Raw genomic sequence first — 26,541 nt, forward strand, 5'->3', positions numbered from 1 at the left:
GACTCTCCCTTTGAATGCATTTAATGAAATTATATGAAAATTAACCTAATCTAAATAGATTTTTGGTTGGGTCTTAACATGATGATATATGACTGATACACAGAGGGAGCTCAGATTTGTTTTTTTTAATGTGTTTTACTAAGCTCATAATTTATAAAGTCCTTTTGGGGATTTGTTTGGTTTTGTGAGATACAATGAGCTCCAAGAACAATCTGTGCTCCTGGATGTTTACTCTGGAGTTAACAGACTGAGAAACAGAAATAGCACACGTATGTGGGCTCTAGTGTATATTTCACAATACATATTAGTATTAGAAAAAGTCATCGTTTTTCAAGTACTAAAGTACTTATTAAAGTATTACTTTTATTAAAGTATTACTTTTTATTACTTAAAGTCATACTTTTTAAAGTATTAAAGAACTATTTTAAAGTAAAATAAAGTAATATTTTAAAGTAAAGTACTTATTAAAGTAAAGAAATATTCACTATGAATAGTGAGCTGTCATTTGCATCATAACATATAACATCATAATGTCACGCACTGTGCTATTTCAAAATTATCTGTGTTTCTGCTGTATAAGACCTAGGCTTAAAGGCAATATGCCTACCATAACTTCTGACACAAAGTTAGACCCACAATAAGTATCAGTTGAATTAAAATAATGTTGGCATTGTAATAAAGACTGCAGGGTTTTTTTTTATTTTTAATGTAGGTTCAAAGTACAATGAGAAGACGGGGCTAATAATTTTAAAATATTCTCTTACACACAATTGAAGCCAGGTTAAAAAATGAACCCAATCATATTTTACTTCTTCAATAAAAATAGAAGGATCTATATATAAAATTACCAAAAAGAAAAATCGTTAAGTCTTCCAAGTAAGCATCACACACCAAATAGTTGTCATATACTCAAGGAAAGTTATCAGAAATTAGTAGAAATTTCTCTAAATATCTAACACAGAATCTTCTCTATTTCCCATTTTTATGCCATTGCTATTATTAAGGGTTTTTTTTATTATTAATTTTCCCTTAAGAATATCTGATGACTCTGCAATTGATGCTTAGAAATTCAGTATACAAAATTCATGCTTCTCCTATTATCAATTATATATTTTATCCAAAAAATAAACTGAAATCAAATCCTTTATAATAGTGATAAAAATTGGTTTTATTGTATTTTCCATAGATAGAAAGAAGGTTTTTGGTGAAAATTTTCATTGCAAAGATAATCTACAACTGAATCGGTAACAAACAAAATTTAACTTTAAAGGAGTCAAGTATGACATCTGAAACTCAATTTCATAAACATTCAAGATTAGTGAATTTTGGTAGGAAGAAAAGACTAACAGAAAGGAAAAAGACACCTTTTTAACATAGAGCAACTTAGAGGTTTTTTGTTTTTTTTTTTAATTTCTTTGGGAAAACACACAGTATAGTTACTTTTTAAAAAGTCTTTTAAGGAAGACTTCAGTGTTTCAAATCAAGTAGACTTCAGACTAAAATATATTTTTAAATTTGCGAAGAAATCGAAGTGTTAAAAATAGTCTTCTCCTTATTTATTTAATTTCATATTTAAGGAAACATTTGACAGGTAAGTTAACAAAATGCAAAAAAAAAAAAGTTTACCTGCATTTTTATATAATAAATTCTAGATCTATAAAAAATTTCCTGGTTTTACACAAAGGCCAACTTTGACCTTCATTGATCCATTTCTATGTTAAAAAAATATAGTATCAAATCTTTCTCCCTCCCCCCCAAAAAACTAGAAGAAATATTTTAAATTGTGAGTGTGTGAATGTAACTATGCATATTCTCAAGTGTACAAAGCACACAAACATCACTTTTCTGGAAAAATTATTTTCATCATACTATAAACTTCTCTTCCTCTACATCTGGACATTTCAAAATAGTCTTTGGTATTACTAGTTATTGTGCTTTGAAATGGAAACTTAAGGGATTTCTGTAGCAGTGCTACATAGACATTTTAAGATATAAATAAGAAAAAAATGCACTTGGAATAAGTTACAATTAGCTGCTTTTGCATAATTTTCAAAAACTACAGTGTATGCCTAGTCACAGTTTTATGAGAAAGAATATCTCCTTTTTCAACTCCTTAATTTTAAGGAACACTTAATCATTTTGGTTAAAAATCCATTTTTGGAGTGAGTCTGATGGATTGCATGACACTAAGCTTGGATGCTCTCCACTTGCTGAAAGGCACATTTTAAAGAATGGATTATACAGAAGTTGGTCCTAGAATAAAAAGAAAGAAAACAGACATTAAGTTTCAAGACTCAGGGTTAACTGAGAAATATAAAAACACTTCAAGGTCTCATGGAAGCTTAAGGTAGACTTAACAGAATAAATATATACCATTCTTAACTTTTAATCTTTCTAAGATCTACTATGTTTAATTAAATCTTGTTGGTTTTTGGTGTAGGCAACGCAATTTATGCCACCGATGTTCAATTCAAAGAAGGTGCTATATAAATGTTCTAACATTACACAAAACAATGTGCAGGTAAGAATTGGAAGATTCCAGCTAAGCTTTAAAACATATGCTTAAAAACAGGGGGGAAAAAAACCACCTTTCACGTATCCCCTCAAATCTAGATTCATGAAAAAGTACAAAAAATGGGAAGGAAAGTATCAGTTTAGGTAAGAAAAGTATGACTGTCACAGGCATTATAAGAAACTCCAGAAAAACAAATATGAACAACTATTATTAATAATCCACAGAAAGCTGATCTGCATAAATCATGCTCTAAGACATTTTACAACCATTCTGCTCTAAGAGTATTTAATTCATTGATACCTTCTTTCTTAACATAAGGTAGAGATACATAATGACAAAGTTAACAAAGACAAAGAAATTCTGATGGATGACATTAATGTACTGTTTCATATATTTTCCCAGATAAGCAATAGAGCTACTCAGAATAACTATATAGAGGGGTGAATTAACTGCAAGGAGGTACCTTCTGGATCTCCCATATCTGTTCTCCAGTGGCAACTGTTTTGTGACCTTTGTAGGCACATGCCTTCAGCTGAACAGCACCTAGCGCAGCATGAAGACATAATTCCTTCTGGATGTTATGCCGAATTTCATGTTGGGCAGAATATTCAAAGTACTGTGAAAGGAAGAATGCTGTTATTGACAAAAGCACCCTATATCCTCAGTTGCAAAACTGTCAGTAAAAAAAAAAAAAAAAAATCAGCAACTCACTGAAAAATAGGTATCATAATTACAAACTGAGTTTGGGGAACAGAAAAGATTATGTCCTTTCTCCAGCCTATCACCAATAGTTACTTAATTAAGAAGGTACTATCTTCCTCCCCATGTCAGAAATTGGATTCTAGGTAGGATGGAGACTAGAACAAGTATGCCATAGAAAAGAGCCTGGAAACTTTTAGCAAGCCCATCATTCCTTTTTCTCCCCCCAAGTGTTCCTTCCCTCTTATTCATCTCAATTAATAGTACTTTCATTTAAACTAGTAGTATTTAAACATACTCTTGGGAATTCCCTGATGGTCCAGTGGTTAGGCACTTTCACTGCAGTGGCCCAGGTTAAGTCCCTGGCTGGGGAATTAAGATCCTGCAACCCTCATTCCATGGACCAAAAAAAAAGGGGGGGGGCAGTTTTTCATACCTCAGTTCCTTTGCCTGTAAAAGGTAATTTAATAGCTCCTAGGTGGCGCTAATGGCAAAGAAGTTACCTTCCAATGCAGGAGAGGTAAGAGACATGGCTCTATCTCTGGGTCTGGAAAGGGCATGGCAAGTATTCTTGCCTGGAGAATCCCACGGACAGAGAAGTCTGGTGGGCTACAGTCCATAGGGTCATAAATAGTTGGGCACGACTAAAACTGCTTAGCACACAAGTGCACACATAGGGTTATGACTATAAATAGGTTAATATGTGTAAAACGTTTAGACCAGTAACTGGATGTGGTAAGCATTCAATTCATTTTTAGCTGTTGTTACTATTATTGATGCTTCTCTCTCTCCACATATCCAATTAATTGGCTCCTTAGTCTTCCTAAATCTTCCTCTCAGATGCTACCATCCTACCCATCCTTACTTCCACACCCTCATTTCTCTTGTTCAGGCACTCAAAATCTCTACTGCAACACCTCCACATGTGCCTCCAACTTCCACTCCTATAACACAATCCAATCTGCTGCCGGTTTGTCTTTTGTAACATAGATTTGATCCCTTACGTTCCCTGCTTAAGTGAATCACTACTGTTGCTAAGATAAAGCCCATACTTCTTAACTGGTCTGTGAAATCTTCCACTTTCAATCTTACATCAACCACGGTCCCAGTTATGCACTGCTCCTTTCACATAATCCTACCAAGGCAGGACGTGTGTATCCACAACTCCAAGACTGCTTTACAGTGCTCTCCCTGGAATACCTCCCTGGATGCTTTTCTGCCTAGCTAACTCCCTTTGATGCTTCAAAAGTCAACTCCAATATTACCTTCCTTCTTTAGTTTTCCCTGAACTTGTCCCATGCACAAACTTACACTCTCCTCAGGGTTCCCAGAGTCATCAGAGACAACTTCCACAGCACTCTATTAGAATTATGGTGTAGCTAGCTGACTTCACTGTAGACCAAAGTCAGGCAGTGTATCTAGTAATGACATCCATTATAAATCAAATATTTCATAATGTTGACATTCCAAAGAGAAAATGAGTGAACATAATTGATTTTCAATAGGGAAGTAATTAGTCTTAGCACTAATATTTATTGAGCCCTTATTATGTGCTAGGCAGGGACTGTTCTAAACCCTTTATGTGTATTAGAGTAGGCACTCCACAAACATTAGCTGAATTAATCTTGAGTTCCCCTGGCCTTAGCCTCATGCTTAATTTATCTCCTTCCACAAATATAGTATCAGTCATTTTTATAACTGATAGCTCTTCAGATGGAGACTGAAAGCTCTTCAGATGGAAAGAAGGAAGACTTTCTTTCTTCAGATTGAAAGAAAATGGGTTTAGATCAGGAAAACAACATTCTGTCTGTGCTTTAAAAAAGATAAACTTTAGGACCTCAAAGATGATGAGAAGGGCTGACCAGTACTTTACTTCACTCATGATGTTTTTTAAAAAAACATTAAAAGGGAAGTTATAAGGAATGGAAAATAGTTGAAGATACTTAGCCAAAGAGTATGCAATTAGCTAGCTGAGAACACTGGAGAGACTTTATCTTAGAACCAGGACAAAAGCACCGGAAGAGAAAGGGGAAGAAGCAAGGGCTTGTGTAACAAAGTGGTAAGGGATTAAACTGCACTCTGCACTACAACAGTATTTAGTCGATTTATTCACATAATCAAAATACTTGTTTTTCATTTGGCATAGTTAAATACCACTACAATGGAGTTTTCTGCTACAAAAAACATCATTATCTGTCAAGAGAGTAGAAGGAAGCCTGAGGAAATGACTAAGTTAGATGATATCTCAGAAACATCTACCACTTAAGGAACCACAATTCCTAAACTAGTTTAAATGCAGTGCTTGACTGAAAATAACATTTAAAGGAAATAAATCAAAATAAAATCAATGGCCATGTCAGGGCAATAGAAACCAGTTATCTTAAAATATAAACCAGAAAATATTATTCTTCCACTCAAAACCCTCAGATGGCTTCTGTGACACTGGGATTAAATCCATGATCTTAACAAGGCCAGTGAAGTCCTGTATGACCAGGCCCCTAATCCCTCAGATGGCTTCTGTCACACTGGGATTAAATCCATGATCTTAACATGGCCAGTGAAGTCCTGTATGACCAGGCCCCTAATCCATGTCTCTGACCTCACTTTCCACCCTCTTTTCCTAGACCACTCTAACTCTACTCCAGCCACACTGGCTTTGTGCCCGCTCCATTTACCTGCCACTGGGCCGCTGGCTTTGGGTCCCTCTGCCGAGATGCTCTCTTCCTAGGACATGGTTCCTCTCCTAACTCCTACAGGCCTCCAGGCTAAGGTCACCTTCTCAAAGTGGTCTTCCTGAATCTCCAAAAATAACTAACCCCACACACACATTATTTCCCTACCCTATTTTTATTTATACCTAAAATTACATATCTATTTTTTCCTTTCCTTTTAGAATACAAACTTCACAAGACAGAGACTTGGTCTTCTTCACTACTATAAGGATGTGACTTACTTTATAGACTGTCAAACAAATACTTGTTGAAAGAATATGTGAATTATTTAACCATTCCAAAATTTCTAAAAGATGCCCCATGATATTCATAATTTAAAAATTATTTTAGAGACAGAACTATAAAAATATCTTTATGGCAATGATAGGAGAAAAACAGAACAGTGTATAAAATATATCTTCAATTTTTATGGTAAATAGATGTAATGCTATAGGAACCCTGAAATAAATTTATAAATATTTACACTTAGTGGTAAAGAACCTGCCTACCAATGCAGGAGACTTAAGAGACGCGGGTTGATCACCAGACTGGGAAGGTACCCTGAAGAAGGAAATGGCAACCCACTTCAGTATTCTCGCCTGGAAAATTCCATGGATAGAGGAGGTTGGCAGCTGCAGTCCATGGGGTCACAAAGCAGTCAGACACAACTGAGCACACACACACACATTTAATGGTAAGATTTTTACAAATGAGGAAATATTTCTCATTGCTCCAAACCTTAATTTTTACTTGGATAGTCCTGTGTTATTTTCAAAAAAAGGCAACTATTTGTATAATTATTTTTTTCTTTTAAAATATGGTGTGTAGGGAAATTTCAAAATAGGAAGATATATACTCATACATCTATGTATATGTATATACATGTAAGTCTGTATATATCTATGTGTATCTCCATCCTATTTCATAATTATATCTAACCATCAAGCAATGGATCTTATTCCCTACCTATAGCTTTTGGGCATCAGCATCATCTACCTTCAGTAAGTAGACTGATTGGTTTGGATGAGTAAGCATTGGAACTGAATTAAACTGAAGCTGAGTAGAAAAAAACATGGAAGTATATGGACTGGGAGATAAACTGGCCCTTTCTTCTTAAAACTGATATCATCAAAGTTCCATCCTGTTAACACAGGGCATCATGAGTATTCATTAATAATACCATGAAAATCCTCTATGTACATCTTGGACTCTATACCAAAACACTTGCAATCCTGCCCTCCCCCAAAAGATATACCAGCTCCTCTCCTGAGGACAATCTGTTCTCACTCCCACCAGCTATTTCACTAACCCTTACGTGTACCTTTCAAAAAATGTTCCCAAATGTCACCTTTCCCAGGCAAATGTATGGACACCCTAATTCTGATGCCCTCCTCCATACCCTCAGAGCACTCAAAGCTTTATCCCAGACCTTACCATCCTGACTGTAAATGCCAGTTTTGAAACAGCTGTTTCCTGAAGGAGCTGGAATCTAAATTGCTTGAACCCAGCAGTGTACCTGGTATGCAGGGGTCACTTAGTGAATTTGTTGAATTAACAACGGAGAGAGAGTCTAATCTTCCAGGAATTAACTTGTAAAAGGCTAGAAAAGGAAGCTAAAACCTAGAAATAATATTTTAATATGTTCTCTATCCATAGTGACATATGACATTTTAGTCTTAATTAGTAAAACAGAGAAAAGGGTAGTAACAAGCAAAGATGTCACCAATCAAGAAGAATCAAGAACATACATATTTTTTAAAAAATCTGTTGAGATAATATTGTAGCCCACAAAAGTACAGTATGAACATGATGTTATTTGCTGTCTAATCCAGTAAAATATAGCCTTTATGTATAATTTAGCAAAATCACCATGCTAATAGTCATGCAACCTTAAAGGTTCACACAGAAGATCCTGTTTTTGTTTTTGTTTTTATTTCAGATGGCATTATTCTATTATATTCTCATTTGCCTTTCTACTGAATGGGTAAGCAACCTCAAACTGTTTTCAGAGGTAGAGTGAAAATCAAAATAAAGTACTCTGCAACTTCAATATTAATTGCCCAACTTACTCTAAAAGTATTTCACATACCAGTTTACCTGAACATGAAATTGATATATGGGTTCTGAAAGACATGCAAGAACTTACTTGTGGTTGCAGGTACTAAACAGAAGGCAGGATTTTTCGTGCAATGCTCACCTGATTTCCCCCAAGTCCATGACACGTGTACAGAATCAATGGTTTGCCTCCTTGGTTATTCTCTCCAACATCCAGACATAGAGGCCGACCAACACTTTTAATCTAAAGGGAAATTTTCAAGTTATAAATTTTAAAAAAATCTACGTGGTTTATATATTTTCTCAACTAATTTCTGAAAGTGGTGTTAATGTAAAACTCTCAAAAGCAATAAACCAGAAAGTATTACAGCATTTTTCCTTGAACCACATAAATATTGGTGGCAAAGAGTATACCAAATAAAAAGGAACAGGAAAATACTCACATATCCAGATATAACAGGATTAAGGTCTGGCACATACACTTCTGGATAAATATTGTTCAGATACCACGTAAAATTTTTACACTGAAGGCGGTGCTTTATTTCAAATCTTTTTGAAAGATCACCAAATGATTTCTGGAGGAAGATGAGAAGTGAAGGGGAATGCATAATTAAAACAGCACTGATGAAGTACTTCAAATGCTATTATTTGTATTTACATTAGGTCTTTAAAAAAAAGAAATTCTGGGTCAAAATGTAATATGCAGTTTAACTACAGTCACCATTCATTCGGGCAACAAGTACGCCTGGCCGCTCACTTCTGGCTTCAAAGAGAATCAAGGGCCACTGCAGTGCTGGCCTTGTGCTATTTTATTCTTCCTTTGTGCCACAAACCTCTTTCATGGGACAGAGATCCTAAATGAAATGCTGAAAGCAAAAAATGGTAGTGGGACATTCGAAATGTATCCCAGTTTTATACACTAAAGTGGTCTATAAGTGAGGTGTGAGAAACAGCGCCAATGTACCATGTAATTTATATCTCTTCTCCAGTCAAGACCACAAAGATAATAATAATTTTTATACTTTAGGAATATTTTTTTCTAGTTTTAAGGGTGCTGCTTACTCCTAATAATATCTCCTAATTATATCCTAACAATAACAATGTTTTAGTAGAAAAAGTCAAGTTTTTAATCAACTGTATTTTATTTCCCTTTATCTTATTTAAAAAGGAATAAGAAAATATTTTTTAAAAGCACTTCTAAATTGAAAAGGTATTTGATATAGGCAAAATTTTAAAGAAAAATTATGAGTACCTAGATATGTGTAAAAGTAAATACTCAAGCTTATCAGTTCAACTAACAAAAATATTTTCTGTGCCAACTTCAATGTTTTGAACCCAGGGAGGGGTCTTAGCAAAAGGTAGGAAACTCTAAAGGACTTCTGGGTAGCTTATATATTTTATCATGTAGGTCTATTTGCCCTAGGTAAAAATGGGTTTTCTGGGTCACTTGCCATTTTGTGGGTGACAAATCATAAGCGGTATGTAGTATCCACTCGCCTGCTTAGCCAAGTACCTTATACAGTATACAAACTACCCCACTTGTGTCGGTGGCTGCGGGTGAAGGGCTAGCAATCCAGTCCAGTACTGCTCTGATATTGCTTGGTACTGACATGTTATAGGGAGATACCAGAGACCAGAGAAAAAGACAAATGAGGGGACCAGATCTTTATGACATCCGAGGTGCTGATGCCCTTTAATCCCAATATACACTTCCTTACGAACTGGCACGGTTTCTTACAAAGAATTGGATGCCATTTACCAAAGCATGTCCTTAAACTGTCTAGTTTAGTTACCACATCCAATATTGAAACTGTTGGGACTCAATTCTAAATGTATTAGGCATGATGATTCTACAGAGCTTTTATCTAGGACAGGTCAATAATAACCATAGTGCCATGCCTTTGTTAGTACTTATTTCCTTATTTCACAGCTGTTTTGGGAGACAGGTAAGTATTTTATATCAAGACAGGGAAGGAGAGAGAAGAAATGTGGTGGAGCATACACTCCATGTCTGGTCAACCTGCCAATCACCCTATAAAGTACCATGACCATTTTATAGTGTCAAGGGGCTTTGCCAAAGTCACCCTTCCAGAAAGTGGAGCCAGAACTGGAAACAAAAAAGCTTGATATCTTGGTTCATTCTGCCACATCTGACACTGTCTCTCTAATTCAAAATGCCACTTAGCACCTTGATTCAGGAGTTAATCACATCACCTAAAACCAGTTGAAAGCAGTTCCACTTAATCTTATTTTCATTAAGTAAAATATTGAACCAAAGCAGTCACAAAAACTAAATATCTTTCACGTTAAAAAAAAGTAACATCAAGTAGAATACCTCAATTTAAAAAATTATTTTTTTTAATTGGAAGAAATTGCTTTACAATATTGCATTGGTTTCTGCTATATATTGCCTCAGGTTTTAAATGCAGTTTATTTGACTTAAAAAAAAAAAAGAGAGAGAGTGTAGAGAGAGAAAACTGGCATCAGTTAGTTATACATTTTTGAGTTAAAAAGACCAGCTTCAAAAATAATTCCTTAAAAAATGTTTTATACTTGAGTTGACTCAAACAAATCCAAGGACATGTGAACTTGCTGTGGATTTTTATTGTTAATTGTTAGTTCTAACTTACTTGTTTAACAATTTTTGCTGCATCCGTGTTTCTCCTATAGAATATTTCCTTGTATTCATCCATCCAGACTTCTGCAAGGCGAACTTGGTTGCGAGCAATCACCTGAGTGCCTTTTGGGAAGGTATGAGGGCTTTTGCTGCGAAAAACATGTCCAACAACAGAGCAAGGCATAATCTCCAACTGCCCACCACATTGCCATACCTGATAATTAATGATATTTGTTTAAATTTACAGTATTTTAGGAAAATCAAAGTGTTGCTTTTAAGTTCACCTTTAAGATACTAATAAAAACAAGAGATTTATTACAGCTTTACAAACAGCTTTCTCTTTTATCTCTCTTTACAGCTTTCTTTGTTCCCTGCCAATTCAACTTAAGTTCTTAAAGAACTAGCATTAGGCAGTACAGACACTAGAGACCAAAAAAGTAAACATATTTTCAGAAATTACGTTAACAGAATAGTGATTTCAGATCACTCATAAAAATAAATTCTGAAATTTCTTTTTTTTTGGTCAAAAAATATGCAAGTTCTCTAGTATTCACAGAAGACCAACGGCTCTTCTGCATTTGACTTCCACAGAAGATTTGGAGTAAGTGGGCCCAAACTCTACCTCTTGAACATTCAATTTTGTGATCAAGAAAACGATTCCAGACACTCATTTTTCCAAAACACAACCTATTAAACTTTGTCATTATATATATTAAAAAATATCATGCCATTTAAGAGGGTCAAAAAACCTTATTTGCTTTAACTCTAAATAAAATGGCAAATCGCTAAGTCAGTACCTGCTCACTTAGATGTCTTGACAATCTGTTCTGCCATAAATGAGAAATCTAAACATCATGTTTAATAGTAGGTGCTAACATTAGGGCTGTGATCACATTCTCTCTTTTAAGCAAGTGAGAAAGCTTAGTGATGTGTTCAGTTCAACTGTGCTTGAGATTCAACATGTGCTGGGAGCTGGGAATACTCAAATGAATAAAATAAGACCCCTGCCCTTAGGCCACTCAAACTTGGCTAAGATAATCATTGCCATTATATGATGAAACCAGAGCCAAAACTCAAAACTTTCAACTGTTAGTTCAGTTCTTTTTCTACTACATTCCAGCCTAAGTGATGAGAAATGAATGACAAAGCTATTGAAAAAAATGAACTTATGAAATCAAATACATACATGTAGAGATCTAAAACCTTTGTTTTATTTCTCATATTAACTTTTAATATGTATAGAAAAAAAGCTCATTTAATCCAAAGAGTTAAATTCAATGTTCTTTAAAATTATATGTAAATGTTTTTCCATTCTGACTCCCTTGATAGTCAACCAATTTCCTGAAGCACTAGATTTAATTATATTTATCTTGGCTGGAATTCAGTAGCTACAAGTGCATTAATTGGTGTTAGTGCCTGGACACAATCATTTAACTGATTCCTCTTGTTACACTGGCAGCAATGAATAAATATGAATAAATATAATAAGCTACATTTTAAAAGAAAATATATTGATTCTAAAATTTCTAACAATTTAAGAAAGCACAAAAAGTAAAGACTACATACATCTATGATAATCTGTATCAGCCAACTAGAAATATATGTTTCATTGTTGTATGTGAGCTATATTTATAAACTTACTCTGAAAGACATTTCTATATTTTCACCTCCCCAAATTTCCATTTCTTCATCATAAGTTCCAATATATTCAAAATAGTCTTTTGATATGGAAAAAAGGCCTCCTGCAAAAGTGGGTGTTCTGAAAAATAATCCATTGTCAAACTTTGTTACACAACCAAATAAGAAAAAAAGAACTATTTTAAGAGCAACTGAATCAAATTTACAAATAAAGAGAGATCACAATTTCAAGGCTTTATACAGATTAATAAAAACTAAAAATGCAATCTTCAAAGTCAAGTTCTGGGGGATGGGGAGGAACTGGTAAGTATCCTTCCCTAGCAGAGCAAAATTATTTTGTCTTTTAACTAAACTTAAAGATTCTTAAGTAATGATTATAAGGAAGACATAGAGCTCACTTAATTCTACTTCCTACTAGGTAAATTGTGTATAAGCAAGTCCATAAATAAAGTACTTTTTTATTCCTTGCATACAGAATATTCTTTATTTTTGTTAGTGTGAATCACCTTGGTGGAAATTACTGTAAAAAACAAAGAATGCATAGACATTCAAACAACTGACTATATATAAGACTTTGAGAGCAATCGTCTTACTTGATTGGATATGTCTCATCCTTCCTTCTTTGCTTCTCATGATCGGGAAGTGTTTCCCAGCCAAATGAAAGGCTCCAGTCAAAATTCCCACGGTTATGGTTACTTCCATAAGGAGAAGGTTTGTTGAATTCAAACGTGTTCAAATCTATGGATGCAATATCTGGGCTCACGACAGCAGTGTAGTTCTCAGCTATTCTGGCCAACAAAGGTTCTAACCAACCGTAGAAACACTCACCTGGAAAGAATACAGCTTTAATCAATTCAACAAAACACTCCAGGTTTTTTTTTTTTTCTTTTTGTATTTTGGAAGAGAGTTTGCAGAGAAATGAGAATATCTAAGTCATTATTATTATTTTGAACATTTATATAAGGGAGATTTCTTAAAGGTTTCTTGTAATGAGATAAGGGTAGGATGAAAAAAAAAAAAGCAGGCAAGATTAAGCATAGCTAAGGAGTGACTTTGATGGGGAGGGAGTGACATTTTTTGAACCTTAGAATGGAAGTAAAATGATACTGATATATTTAAGTTTCACACTGTGTATTTCTCTTTAAAATGGACTATGAATCAAGGGTGACTTTTTGCTATCCCAGGGACGGGGGAGCCTGGTGGGCTGCCGTCTATGGGGTCACACAGAGTCGGACACGACTGAAGTGACTTAGCAGCAGCAGCAGCTCCAAAAATATTCTGATTTACTTAAACTTGTCTCCTTGAGTAAGGTATAGAAATGGAAATCTTCATTTCTCTGACAGGGTTGTAGGAGAAAATAAGTAAAGGAATCAGAATATTCTGATTTTAGCAATTGGAAAAGAACCATTCAAACCAACTCAGCACTTCACAGGGGATGAAGGTGTGGCACAAAAGGTCGGATTCTGGCCCCAGGCCAAGCTCTCACATTGCACACAGACTTCAGGGGATATGGCATGTGCAGTCCTACTCAGGACTTTTCATCATCCAGCCATCTGCAGTCATGGCCCAGGAGGACCCTCAGACAAATCTGCCTGGAGGGGAAGAATGCCCAGTCTGATATTACTGTAATTTTGGAACAGGAGAAGGAATACTGGAGAAGGGGCCATTTCCTTTTGAAAACACCTCTCTTGGATTACCTTTAGACTTTTCTTAAATGCCTGGTATTGAGAGAATACCGGATGTGAAAGCTCTAAAGAGACTCAAGCAAATCCAAAAGCCCTTCTGTAACAATTAGTGTGTGCTCAAAACCATTTGCTTGGTCAAACAGCACCTGAGGGCTGGCCAATCCAAAGCTAAACACTCATACACAGAGTAAAACTCAGGAAGCTTGGAGTCCAGGGACTATGTGACATTTAAGTGATATCTATGGTGAACATTAAACATTGACTCTAAAAATAGTCTTCAACTACTGTATTTACAATCATTGATGCTGGAGAAAAAATTAAAATACAAAGAAAAAAAACCCCAGCAGCAACAAAAACAAACAAAAACTAACAACATTCATGGGAAACACACAGGAAGCTATGAAGGGACACCTCTCATTTGGCACAAGAAGGACTTTATGAATCTTTGAAGGGGAAACAAAAGAAACAAAACTTTCACTCACTTTAAAGTGTAATAATCAAGAATGATAAGGAAAAACACTTTTTTTTTTTTTTTTAATACAAAACAAGCATCTGAAAAACTGTTCCAGGCATGGATAACTCACTGGGGAAGGTGGTCACTGGGAGACATAAAGTTAAAGAACCTCAAATACAAAGGAGGTAAGATCTTTAAATAAGTGAAAGGAATTTCCTACCCAGAGCTATAATCTGCTAGTGCTATCACTGCTATACTCACCAGTTGGAAGCCATGTTGAAGAAAATGCTATTGGGCATTTAAAGAAAAGCTTTCCTTACCTTTTGAATTAGAGGGAGGGAGAGGGAAAACGGTACAACTGTGTTTCTCTGTGCATACTTACAGTGAGCATCTAAAAATGTGAGCGTTTCAGCTGTTGCTACTGTTGCTCCTAGCAACCTTGCAGTGATCAGACCTTTTCTCTCTTTTTGTCTGACTATTTTTACAATAGAAAATTGTTTTATATATTCCTCTAGTTTATCATGCAAGTACTCTGTAAGAGAAAAAAATCAAGATTAACTCATTTCTAAGTTTATTTCACATGTAACATGAAAGCTAAAGAAAGCACAAGGCAATGATTCCTCTGTGTGTATAATCTTAACAGTTGTACACATCCACCCCTTAAGATAAAAAATATTACATCCTTAACTCTACTGAAAAAACTACATATACAAACCTTAACTTTTGGATGATTATAATGCATGACATTATAACACATAGGCATCCTGTCCGTGTCATGTCAATAAATACAATGTGTTTGGGAGGAGTGAGAGACTTCAAATGGAATAGACCCCAGGAGTTAAGAACATTCATTTAGAGGCCAGAGAAGAGAGACAAAGGAAAGAAAGAAACTGAATTTGGCCAAAAAGATATTTGATTCTCTTTTTAAATTCTTTTAAATTCTTTTTAAAATTGGTATTTAAATCTGGAAATTTATAGAAAAATGTGAAGTCTCAAAAAAATTCTCTGACATTTAGTCAGTGGTCAAAATAACTTTAAGACCAAAATCTTGAGAAAAATACAAGTAGAAAAATGCAGGGCTACAGTAGTTTGTGAATATTTCTACAAAGAGTCAGCAAAAAAATTTTGAAAGCTCTAGAGTCTCCTGACACAGATTTTTTCCAATAAAAATATGAAGGAAGAAAAGGGCATGCAAATCAGTAATGAGGTTATAAGCAGGGAAAATCTGAGTTATGGGTGTGTAATTTAAGATCTCAGTATTCCTATTTGGATGACATACATATTAAGCAAGAGTTAAAATAATAGGTAAAAGAAACAAATGTCAGTCAAGTTACTCAAGTGTTGTCCATATTTTTAAACAACTCCTTAGGCCTGTTTTTTTCACATTAAATGCTCGATTTTTTGTTGAATATATCATGTAGTTCTTCACATGGCCTTCTTGGGCCATCACACAGACTCAAAAAGACTTGGGAATATTGAGAATGCCCGGAAGCCTCCTGGGTAGATGTTTGCTTCTGCCAGATTTCAGAAGCAATTGGAGGTGACTTTGACTTTATCTGTAATTATGCACATTTTTTTTAATTCTCCTGTGGTTCAGAAAGGATAGTTGCTTATTTAAAGCTTAAACATTCATGAAAGAGGTAAGAGTCTAGGAATAACATTTGGGGAAAAGTAAGTGTTATCTAAACATTACTATATCAGAGTAACAGATTAACTTTTTTAACACCTTCTAAGTACCTCAAAATTAATTCTCTGAAAGACAAGTAGGATTGTAATTTGTCTTAAAAAAATATAACCATAGATATTTCTGCTTTAATGATAAATTCTCAAAGCAGAAACTTATAAAATAGAAACATTTCAAATATCTTTACAGGAATCGATTTTTTAAATGGAGTCACTACAGATTCCTTCAATAAACCCTCTCACTGTTCACAAGTTAAGAAATTTTATTCACCCACAACTTTTGAATTTCCTGTAAATTCTTACCTGCCTTTTAAATTTAACCCCCATCCACACTCCTAATTTTATGAATTTAAAAACACAAAACCATGAAGTCAAATTTCCTGGGTCTGATATATAGCACCATTACTTTTAGCTATGTGAACTTAGGCCAGTTATTTTACCTTTCTGTACCTCGCTTTCTTTATCTATAAAATGAGAATAATAGGATTTACCCTCATAGGGGACTGTTGGGAGGATACAATGAAAGATCAGTTATACAAATAAAATATTTAAGACAGGGACTAACTAGCACATTGGGCTTTCCTGGTGGCTCAGACAGTAAGGAATTCACCTACAATGAAGAAGACCCAGGTTTTATGCCTGGGTCAGGAAGATCCCCTAGAGAAGGAAATGGCGATCCACTCCAGTATTCTTGCCTGGGACATCCTATGAACAGAGAGAAGCCTGGTAGCCTATAGCCCACGGGGATCACAAAGAGTTGGACACAACTTAGCAACTAAATAACAACAAAACTAGCACATGGTCTATGCTTTGGAAACGCTCATTATATTTTGTTTGGTGTCACTGGGTTTTAGCTATCTGTTAATTGATAACCCACATATTCATGCTTTTCCATCGAGCAAATTGAAGTCAGGGACTATGGTTTCTACTTCACAAGTTCCTTTACCATAACTAGGGATACATTTTCTACAGTGGGTACTCCTTGGATAGTTCTCTGACTGAATCCAATAAGACAATTACACTACTATGCAAAGATAGCGCTTTGTCAAGAAAATATTTCCAAATCTATTGTTGATTGCTATAAAGAATTACAAAAAAAAAAAAAAAAATTCAGACACTTTAACCAAATAGCCCTGCCGTTCCAGACTAATCTAAAGATATAATTCAAAAAAAGGAAAATAACATAAGCACAAGGGTACCTATTGCAATATCATGTTATAGTAAGACTAAGAGGTAAACAAATTGTATGGTTAAGCAAAACATATCTGGTTCATTACTGTCATTAAAAGTAAGTTTTGAAGGTAACAGAAACAGGCTAATAACAATGTGATGTGAAAATGTCAGATTTCAAAACTGGATTTCTTTCATGGGTATAATTATATAAACATTATATATTTATTTAGATAGTGATTAGGAAAGAAAAGATTAAAATGGTTGAAACAGAAAGATTATAAATGGATATCATCCTTTATTCTGATTTCCTTTCACTATTAATCTTGCTGTGCAATTAAATAATATAAGTTACTTTCAACTGAAGGCTTACTAGACGTAGCCTTACTGTGTCCCTGTTGTCCAACTTCTTCAAAAATCAACAAAATAAAAATTATCTGAGAAAAAAGTTCAAGAAACCAAAGCAAAAGATTTCTAAAATAAAGTTCTGGATTTTTCTTTTTTTTTACATAAAACACACAAGAGAACTTAATCAGATATCACTTAAAAATCCATGGACTTTGGTCCCAATAGATACAAAGAATTAAAAAATACAGAACAAATCAAGCAATAAATAAACCAACTGATTACAATCAGATGGTGAAGCAACCTGGCTCAGAGGATTAAAGATTCAAATCAGAAATCTGGATATAATGTAACTTGAATCCAGGGAACTTGAATAATAAAGCTTCTCTATTTGGTGGATAGGTTTTATAGCTAAGTCAAAGATCTCTGATGATGAGCAATCCTATTCCATCTGGATGTTAATTTAGCTCAATAATATAACCTCTATTCACTTGGGCTATTTTAGTTTAGTTTTATTTTGAAACCATAGGGATGTCTAGACTTGTATGTAGAAATATTTAAATAAACCAAGTTAATAATTTTGTGCTTTATCCACTTACTACCATGTCTAAAATCTGGATATATCTTATAATTAATTGATGACTTATGACATAATAGGCAACTTTTTTCCTCCTCATGGTCTATAGCAATGGGAAAAAAAGTGAAAGTGTTTGTGGCTCTGCTGCTGCTGCTAAGTCGCTTCAGTCATGTCCGACTCTGTGCGACCCCATAGATGGCAGCCCACCAGGCTCCCCCTTCCCTGGGATTCTCCAGGCAAGAATACTGGAGTGGGTGGGTAACCATTCCTCTCTCCAGGGGATCTTTCCAACCCAGGGGTCAAACCCAGGCCTCCTGAATTGCAGGCAGATTCTTTACCATCTTCGCCACCAGAGTAAGCCCCATAAAGTAATGATTTACCTAATAATAGATGGTGCTTGAATTTGATGGAAGAATGTCATCATCATTTTACGAATAAGGAAACTGCTCACTAGTGTTTCCAAAAAGCTGGAATTTGAGTTTAAGAAATCTAGTTCCAAACTTGGGCTCATTCAGGAATAAACTTTGCATTCGTTGAAATAATCTGTACCTGTTTGATACCTAAAATATTTGTAATATTTGAAAATTCAGCAAATTAGAGTATTTGTCCAATTATCCTGTGAGTCCAACTGACAACGTGTAACTTAGCAACTGACTATTGACTTGTAAACTGAAGTGAAAATTCATTAGTGATTTTAGCTAGCTTTGTAAGTGGTATTAGAATATTTAAAAGAACCAAAAATAAAACAGGATGTGGTAACTCCTCAGTAATTTTTAACTACTCTTTTATATTATTTATTAATATATTATTTATATTAATTCATCTAATGTTTAAAACAACCCTAGGAGTTGTATACTAATATATTTCTTCAATTCTAAACCATAAAATTATATACTTTTTATAATCAATGGTATGTTAGTTTAATTGACTGTAAGGGTCTTTTTTTCTAATGATACATACACTAATAATGTATCTTACGATAAATTTGATGAAATATAACATTTTCCCCATTTTACAGACAGAAAAACTGAGTATAAGGGGGTTAAGTAACTTGCCCAAGTTGCATACCTTGTTAGGACCAGAAATGGGATTCAAACCAAGGCAGCCTAACTCAAGGCACAAGTATGTGCTCCTAATCATGTCTTTAAAAGAAAAAAATCTCACACTGAGGACTACAAAAATATAAATAATGGTGTTTCACACATTTATAAACTCCAAAATATCTGAGTATGGACATCCTTGGGTTCTCCTTCTACCCATCATATACAGCATCCAAGACACTCTATTTAGGCTCTGAGGTGGCATACAGAGAGTAAATACAACCAAAAAGACTTTGGACAACACCACATGGATTTACTCAGGAAATAATCTAATTTGCGTGTGCTTTCTTACCATCTACACTAGCATCATCCACCAAGATGATCTCCTTCAGCAGTATGGCAGGTGAAGAGTACAGCACGCTGTAGACAGTTCTAAGCAGCGTGGACCACGCTTCATTATGAAAAACTATTATGACACTGGTGGTGGGCAGGGGAGGACAGCGCTTAAATTTTTGTTCAATACATCTAGAAAAAGTCAAAGTAGAAGAACGATAATGAATTTTATTACATTATTTCACAGCTATACCATTGCTAAAATTATCATTGTTTTAATCTTTAACACAGTAGAAATGCTGGTGCATAGTTTATTTCTATGTAAGATGATCTTAATGCTATATAAAGGCAAACAGATTGAAACAAAAGTTTTACAAATAGACCACTCACCTAGAGATCATGTCTGCTGATATTGATCACATGTCATGGATTAAAACATGCTCTTGTAAGCTTTCTCAACAATATAACTTTAAATATAAATAACATTTTAGATAAGAAAAATAACCTAGAAGTGAGCCAAACTGTAAAATGGCAAATAAGTGTTAACTGCTCAAAAAAAAAAAAAAAAAGCTTTTTTTCTTTCATTGTAGAAATGATGCCTTTCTCTTTATATTTGCAGTTTTTAACAGTGCAGCTTTATTAAATTAATACTCATCTTTGTAGAGATTATCTTAAATTAGATATTTGTTAAGTATGTAGTATTTTCTGTTTAATCAATTTCCTTAACCTGTACCTGAACCAAAAGGGAAAAAAAATTCGCTTTCGACAAAGCCTATTTTCTTATAATGATCATCAGAAGCAAAAAGTTGTTAAGTACCTACCATATATCACATGACTTGCTGTGTTAAAGATTTTGCTCCAGTAAGGAGAGAGACCCTAGGTGGCTTATGACTGATGAGTGATCCTACTCATTTGCTAAAAAACATTAGTTATAAATAGATCTTGAATTCATTTTTATAGCAATGTCACCCTCAAGGAAAATAATCTTCACATGAACCCATTGGGATGTGGGTGGGTCTATACAATCTCCAGCCTTTGAGACTAGAGATGACCACAGTCCTTCCCCAGCTGAGGTGAGGTGAGGATCAAATGAAATAACACATAGGAGAGGCCTCAAAACACAGTAAAATCAGACAGAGTGAACCTGGGACATAAAATATGTGTGGTTTATGGTAAAGATAAAACAACTGGATCTTTGATAACCATAAAAGGTTGTACACTTTTAGAATACGGGCTACGAAATCCTCCCACACAGTCAAATACCACTATAAATAGTGTGTGAACTATCAAACAGTGCTGGTCAAATCCAAAGATAGGGAAGGAAATCATTGTCACTCGTGGAGATAAGAGCCCAGCACACTTCCATTGCTCTGCCAGGGCCGATGGGAAAACCAGAGCCCCCACGATGGTACTAGAGGCCTGGGGAAGCAGCCACCCTAAAAGACATACTCTACAAACTCTCGCTAACTACTACTTTTATAGCCATACATCAGTATGAATGTGTTTCAGATCCTTTTCTGAGAGATCTTTAGGTTGAAATATTTGTAGTGATGAAGGAATTAGATTAGGGGTAAACTATTGAGAGGGTGTCAATACCACTGAGTAGGAAAAGAGGAGGAAGGTTCTGCACGAAAGTGATTTTGCTCTCTAGGACTGTCGTGATTTTAAAGTGTGACATATATGTATAGCCAGAAGAAAATAATCGCATTCATCCGCACTGGTAGATGAAAACAAACGACTTGTTCTAAAGTGAATTTTGGATAAACTACTCATCTACTCATGAAAATAAAGTCCAAACACAACCAACCAATTTATCTATCCTTGAGTTAAAATCACACAGAAACAAATAGCGAAATGTAAGTTTGTATTTTTAATACATGAAGTTTTATAAAACAACAAAGTATAAGTAAAAATTATGAAAAACTTCATACTGTAGTATTTTTTTTAAGAAAAGAGAAAACCTTATTTTTTGTCTTATAAGCATTTGGGGGAGGAAGCTTTGAGATTAAAAAAAAAAAAATTCCCTATATTTATTTGCCATGTGACTAACTAATATAGTATTAGTTAAGAAATATAAAAAGTTTTTGAAGATTTAAAGTAGGAAACTACAAAAATTCACACTAGTGAAATGTTATCTCTTTAATCTCATAAGACTTTCAGTTTAAACTAGGGTTTATTTACCTAACTGATAAGTACTAATATCAAGTAAAAGTATTGTTAATGCAAATGATAATAAAATTTCACAATATGATTTCATAAACCTCATTTATTTTGAAACAATTAGCATGCTCAATTTATGCTTGAAAAGTTGTTTCACATGTCATTTAAAGTAGTGAAATTAAAATGACTTGCCAAAGTAATTACAGATTCCCAGTCAAACCATTTGAAAAAGTTGGCATATAGAAATGTGCTTAAGTTATCAGGCACAAGACCATCTGGCTTTGGGAGAAACAAGATCCATATTTCTAATGAGCATGTAAAAGATTAGCAATTCTTCAGAAAATGTTTTTATTGCTGATATAAGTTAAAACTATGGAAATATTAAATCTTCAACCCTTCACAGTTCTAAGTATGCATTACTGTCCAAAAAAAGTTTGTCTGTTTAGCTATTTTGCACTTACTTATTGATTAACATTATCGAATATTTCTATAGATTCTCAATGCTATACTGGGGAAAAGGCTTATCTTAAGCTCATTTTGTCATGTCAAAGAACAAAAAGCATGCTTCTTGATTTGTGATGGGGATTACTTTTCAATCAACACTTCTTCCAAAATCAGTAAAGTGCCATAGTGCATTTTAACCTATCAGCATAAAAAAGGAACTATTCGGTGCCCTGTTAGAACAGCTAGAATATTTTCCACTTATTTGTTTTTTCACACATTCATTTAAAATAATAAGCAATTTAACCCTGAATAATATGCATTAGAATAGAGCAACAGAAATCTAATTTACACAGCTTCAGTATTGAGGGACTCATAGTAGGACCAGGTATTCATGATAACAGATCCAGAAAAATATGAAGACAGCAATAGACCTAAGTCTACCAAAGTACATTTCTTCAGCCACACTTATAAATTTAATTCTCTTTTAACTAGAAAGCAAAATATGCAGGCACTGTTTACAGTTTGTCTAGCTTGTACTTTTAACAAACCTACAGATTGCCTGAAAGTGCTGAAATTCGTTTTCACCATTTCAGTCCAAACAGAGTATTTGAATACTACCTCAAAGATAACAAAACAGTTAACTAAGAACAAAGAGTCAGCACAGAAGAATCTGGGGTGGGAGAATGTTACGCAAAATATATTTGAGATAAACATGTAAACAAAGTAACAATAAAAAGCAATTCTGGCCTTTCAGAAGCTAAAGGGAGAAAACTCAATAAATACAAGAACTTGTTCAACAATACGCCAGAGAAAGAATTGCAGTTGAATTAGTAATTATGACAATATTGGCTCTTAAAAGAAAGGTTACAAAACACAGGGCATTCTGAAATATAATTATAGCACTAAAAGTAGCCACAGAGTCGGGGATTTAGCTCATAAAGTATCATTATCTAATAGCTCCAAAATCTTGGCACATTTTTAATATTTCTATTCTATAGCAACACAGAGAAGAACAGAAATAACTCTTCCACCTCCCACATTTCCCATAAAATCCACCCCATATTTCCTGCTTAATAGATGAGAAAACTAAAGCTTTTAAGAATAAAGGATTTCCTTGTGTTTCTATAGAGGTCAGATCTAGAATTCTGTTTCCTAATTTCTAAGATGGTAATTTTTCATATATGCAATGCCTCACCAATCATAGATACAGAAATCTACCCTCAATAATAATAAGCAAAAAATCACTGAAACAGATTAAACAATTGGTATTTGCGAATTCTTTGCTTCAAAGTGGCTAAAGAACAAGTATCACCTTAACTAACGCCCCTTCCAGGCAAACCCTCGAGATAAATACTAAACAATTAATATGCTTCAACATACTCAGGAGGTCGAGTGTCTGGTCCAAGATCTCGGTGTAAAGAAATCCTGTCACTTGCAAAAGCGTTAAAACAGTGTTTTGCTTCTCCACGTTCTTTTTCCTTCTGCTCTTCAGCACTTAAATTGGTTGTTTTGAATGCTTTACCAGAAGCACCAGGTGCGTTAGAATCCTGAGGTGGGCGGTCAAGAACAGGTTTCAATTCTGCTGCTGTATAATATCCTTGCAAACAGGGTCTCTCACCAGCATCAATGTTTTGCCTGACAGGTGCTCCTATTTGCATTTTTGGCATTGCATCTTTAATATTGTTTACAGCTTCTATCATTAAATCAAACATCTTGTTTTTGTTTTTCATGTTCCTTTCCATCCTTGATTCCTCTTTGGAATACTGAACACTTACTTCTCTTTGCATTAAAATCAAAAATATTATAAAGAAAAAAACTACTGCACCAAGCTTCCAGAATTTTTTATGGTAATGTCTTTTAAGATGCAGTTTTACTAATCGTTTTAGGTGAGCCATTCTGACATTAAAAGCTTGTCACTTGACAAATAATAGTTACAGTTTCCTCTGTTATGTATATTTTTTATCATAGATTTGCTGGCAAGAAGGTTCCTTAAATTGTAATCCCTGTAAACAGAAATGATAGATGGTATTAGTAGCTATTCATCCCTATAGGCATGGTTCACTTCACTCACTCAGACAACAACTGAACAAAAGCTGTAAACAACACACTCTTATGGTTAATAACAGTCAAAGCTATCTTGGCCTCAAAAAATTACACTTTTGGGAGACAATTGCTATCGTTAACTATAATCTATTGGGTTTATAAAATATTAGAGATTTCTCTCCAGTAAAAAATACATTATGTGTTAACTCTGGCTACTATCTACCATATAACATGCATAGGTTTTATAAATATATTTTGAGTTTAAAAAGAATTTTAGTTCAATAACCATGAGGCCAAAGGACTTCATTAAACTGATTGTAAAGAAAGGGGTAATCCAGAAGAAAACAAAAGTACACTGACAGGTACTGTCAGAGACACATCTAAAATCATGGTTTTTAAGAAGTTCATCAACAATCTGAACTTCATATAAATCAATTAAAATGATAAAGCAGCTTCACCACCAAGTAAACCGGCATCCTCCCAAATCTGCACACCTGATAGTACTTGTGAATTTGACATAACCAATAAAGACTGGAAAATTAAGATAATGTTATATAAAGGCTATTTTCATAGCTCACGCAAACATAAAATCTAGTAGCAAAAAAAAAAAGGCAGTAAGTTTCATTTGAAGTGTCTCTAAAGAGGCGATAGAGATCATTGAATTATACAACCAGTATTTGGTGTGATAAAATCCTGCTTGTAGATGACCCTAAGAACAAAGCAGTATGTTTACCAAATTCTAATATAGGCCACCAGAAGCAGAAGAAACAAAATGTAATAGAAGAAATTGACTACAGCCTGAATCACAGTGAAGATGGACTTTCTTCACAATGCTTAAAAAAATGTAATGTGAAGGGTTCAGTACGTGATTATACACCATGCACCATTATAGTCAGCAAGTAATTAGCAGGGGCAAAGGGGCAAGGAAAATGCCTGTGCTCCCTAATCCTAAACATATTTTAAGGAAAATGCCATTTATAGAAGTAAAAGCTAGCACTTTATTTAATTAAATTCTTTTCCAAAGTTATCGCTAGATTTAAAATAAGAAAACCAAGTTCTAAGATGGATTTTCCAGTCTTTAACAAGAAATTTTAAGTTGGATAAAGAAAATAGGCAGAACCTGCAAACTTAGTTTGATATAGTTTCTAACTGGACTGCTCTATATGTTTTCAGTATAGAATGGACACTTTGGATCCAAAAGATACCTCAGTTATGATGTTTGCTGCTGCTGCTAAGTCACTTCAGTCATGTCCAACTCTGTGTGATCCCATAGACGGCAGCCCACCAGGCTCCCCCATCCCTGGGATTCTCCAGGCAAGAACACTGGAGTGGGTTGCCATCTCCTTCTCCAATGCATGAAAGTGAAAAGTGAAAGTGAAGTCGCTCAGTCGTGTCCTACCCTCAGCGACCCCATGGACTGCAGCCTACCAGGCTCGTCGGTCCATGGGGTTTTCCAGGCAAGAGTACTGGAGTGGGGGTTATGATGTTTACTGCCAATAAAACTGAGATTCCAATACTTCTCAGCTTGGTTACTTCAATGGTATCATGTAAAAATTAAAATGATCTCTTAAGCTTTTAACATCACTTTAAGATATAAGGAGTTTCAGAACCACCCAATTGTGGTTATGTCATTTTGACTCTATCAAATGTTGTGCTGGGCTACGGCTATGAAAGGAAAGATACCTTAAAGGTAAGCTTCAAGGAGCAGAGGCCAATAAGAATGATGGCACTTCAAAAGGCACTGAAGCAGTGTGATATGATGGAGACTATGAAAGCACGTGGAAGATCAGGAGAAATGTTAGGGAGAATTTCCCAGAGATATCATCCAGCCATAAGCAATTTTTAGGCTGGTGGACAAAAGAGAGAGGAGAGACAGGGAATGGAGGGGCAAAGGCCTAAGAGCAAGAAAAGATGTGATCAGTCCTTGAGTACAGCAGAAATGGAAGCCACAAGCAGGAAAGGGCAGGAGGTAAGGCCAGAAGGTCAGTTAAAGATCAGCTCACACAGTAAACTTGGACTCTACCAATTTTGTCCTGAATGAATGGAATGGAAAGTACTGAATGACTTTAAGGAAGGCGCATAATCATATTTATATTTTTGAAAAATCACAAATTCCTCAGCACCAGCAAAGGTAATGTGTACCAAATCACTGAAGGAAACAGGAAGAATGAAGAGGGCTGACTCAAGAGACTCAAGGAATTGAGATCAAATAAGACTTTGTGAACGAAAGGGAAAAAGAGGAGGTGGATGGGTAAAGTGATGCCTATAACAAAAGCAGGAAATATAGAAAGAAAGATAGATTGGAGATGGGATGTTCCATTTTGGCCATGACAAATTTGAGATGCTGGAAGGATTTCCAAGGTGAGTTCTCA

The 26,541-nt window shown here is 34.8% G+C and overlaps 1 protein-coding gene across 4 annotated transcripts in view; it reads right to left on the reverse strand.

Moving 5' to 3' along the window:
• Positions 1–1,143: 1,143 nt before the first annotated feature.
• The window catches only part of GALNT3 (polypeptide N-acetylgalactosaminyltransferase 3), a 51,329-nt gene continuing 25,931 nt past the window's right edge, over positions 1,144–26,541 (reverse strand). For 2 of the 4 annotated variants that reach the window (XR_015152713.1, XR_015152707.1), the window contains exons 2-11: positions 23,507–24,129; positions 19,542–19,714; positions 14,757–14,906; positions 12,829–13,063; positions 12,239–12,356; positions 10,611–10,746; positions 8,424–8,555; positions 8,123–8,224; positions 2,979–3,131; positions 1,144–2,253 (exon numbers count right to left, since the gene is read on the reverse strand). Coding sequence is in view for 2 of the 4 variants with exons in the window: in XM_086370654.1 (XP_086226780.1) it covers positions 2,131–2,253; positions 2,979–3,131; positions 8,123–8,224; positions 8,424–8,555; positions 10,611–10,811; positions 12,239–12,356; positions 12,829–13,063; positions 14,757–14,906; positions 19,542–19,714; positions 23,507–24,021 (1,902 nt within the window). In the remaining 2 variants the exon portion in view is untranslated. Of the gene's footprint in view, positions 2,254–2,978; positions 3,132–8,122; positions 8,225–8,423; positions 8,556–10,610; positions 10,812–12,238; positions 12,357–12,828; positions 13,064–14,756; positions 14,907–19,541; positions 19,715–23,506; positions 24,130–26,541 lie in introns of all 4 variants that reach the window. The other 2 variants (XM_086370654.1, XM_086370643.1) reach the window with 1 other exon arrangement.

Source organism: Bos grunniens, chromosome 2 (assembly GCF_055505025.1).
Source record: "Bos grunniens cultivar Pamir isolate PY7600 chromosome 2, Bosgru_T2T1.0, whole genome shotgun sequence".
In the NCBI taxonomy this organism is placed as follows: domain Eukaryota; kingdom Metazoa; phylum Chordata; class Mammalia; order Artiodactyla; family Bovidae; genus Bos; species Bos grunniens.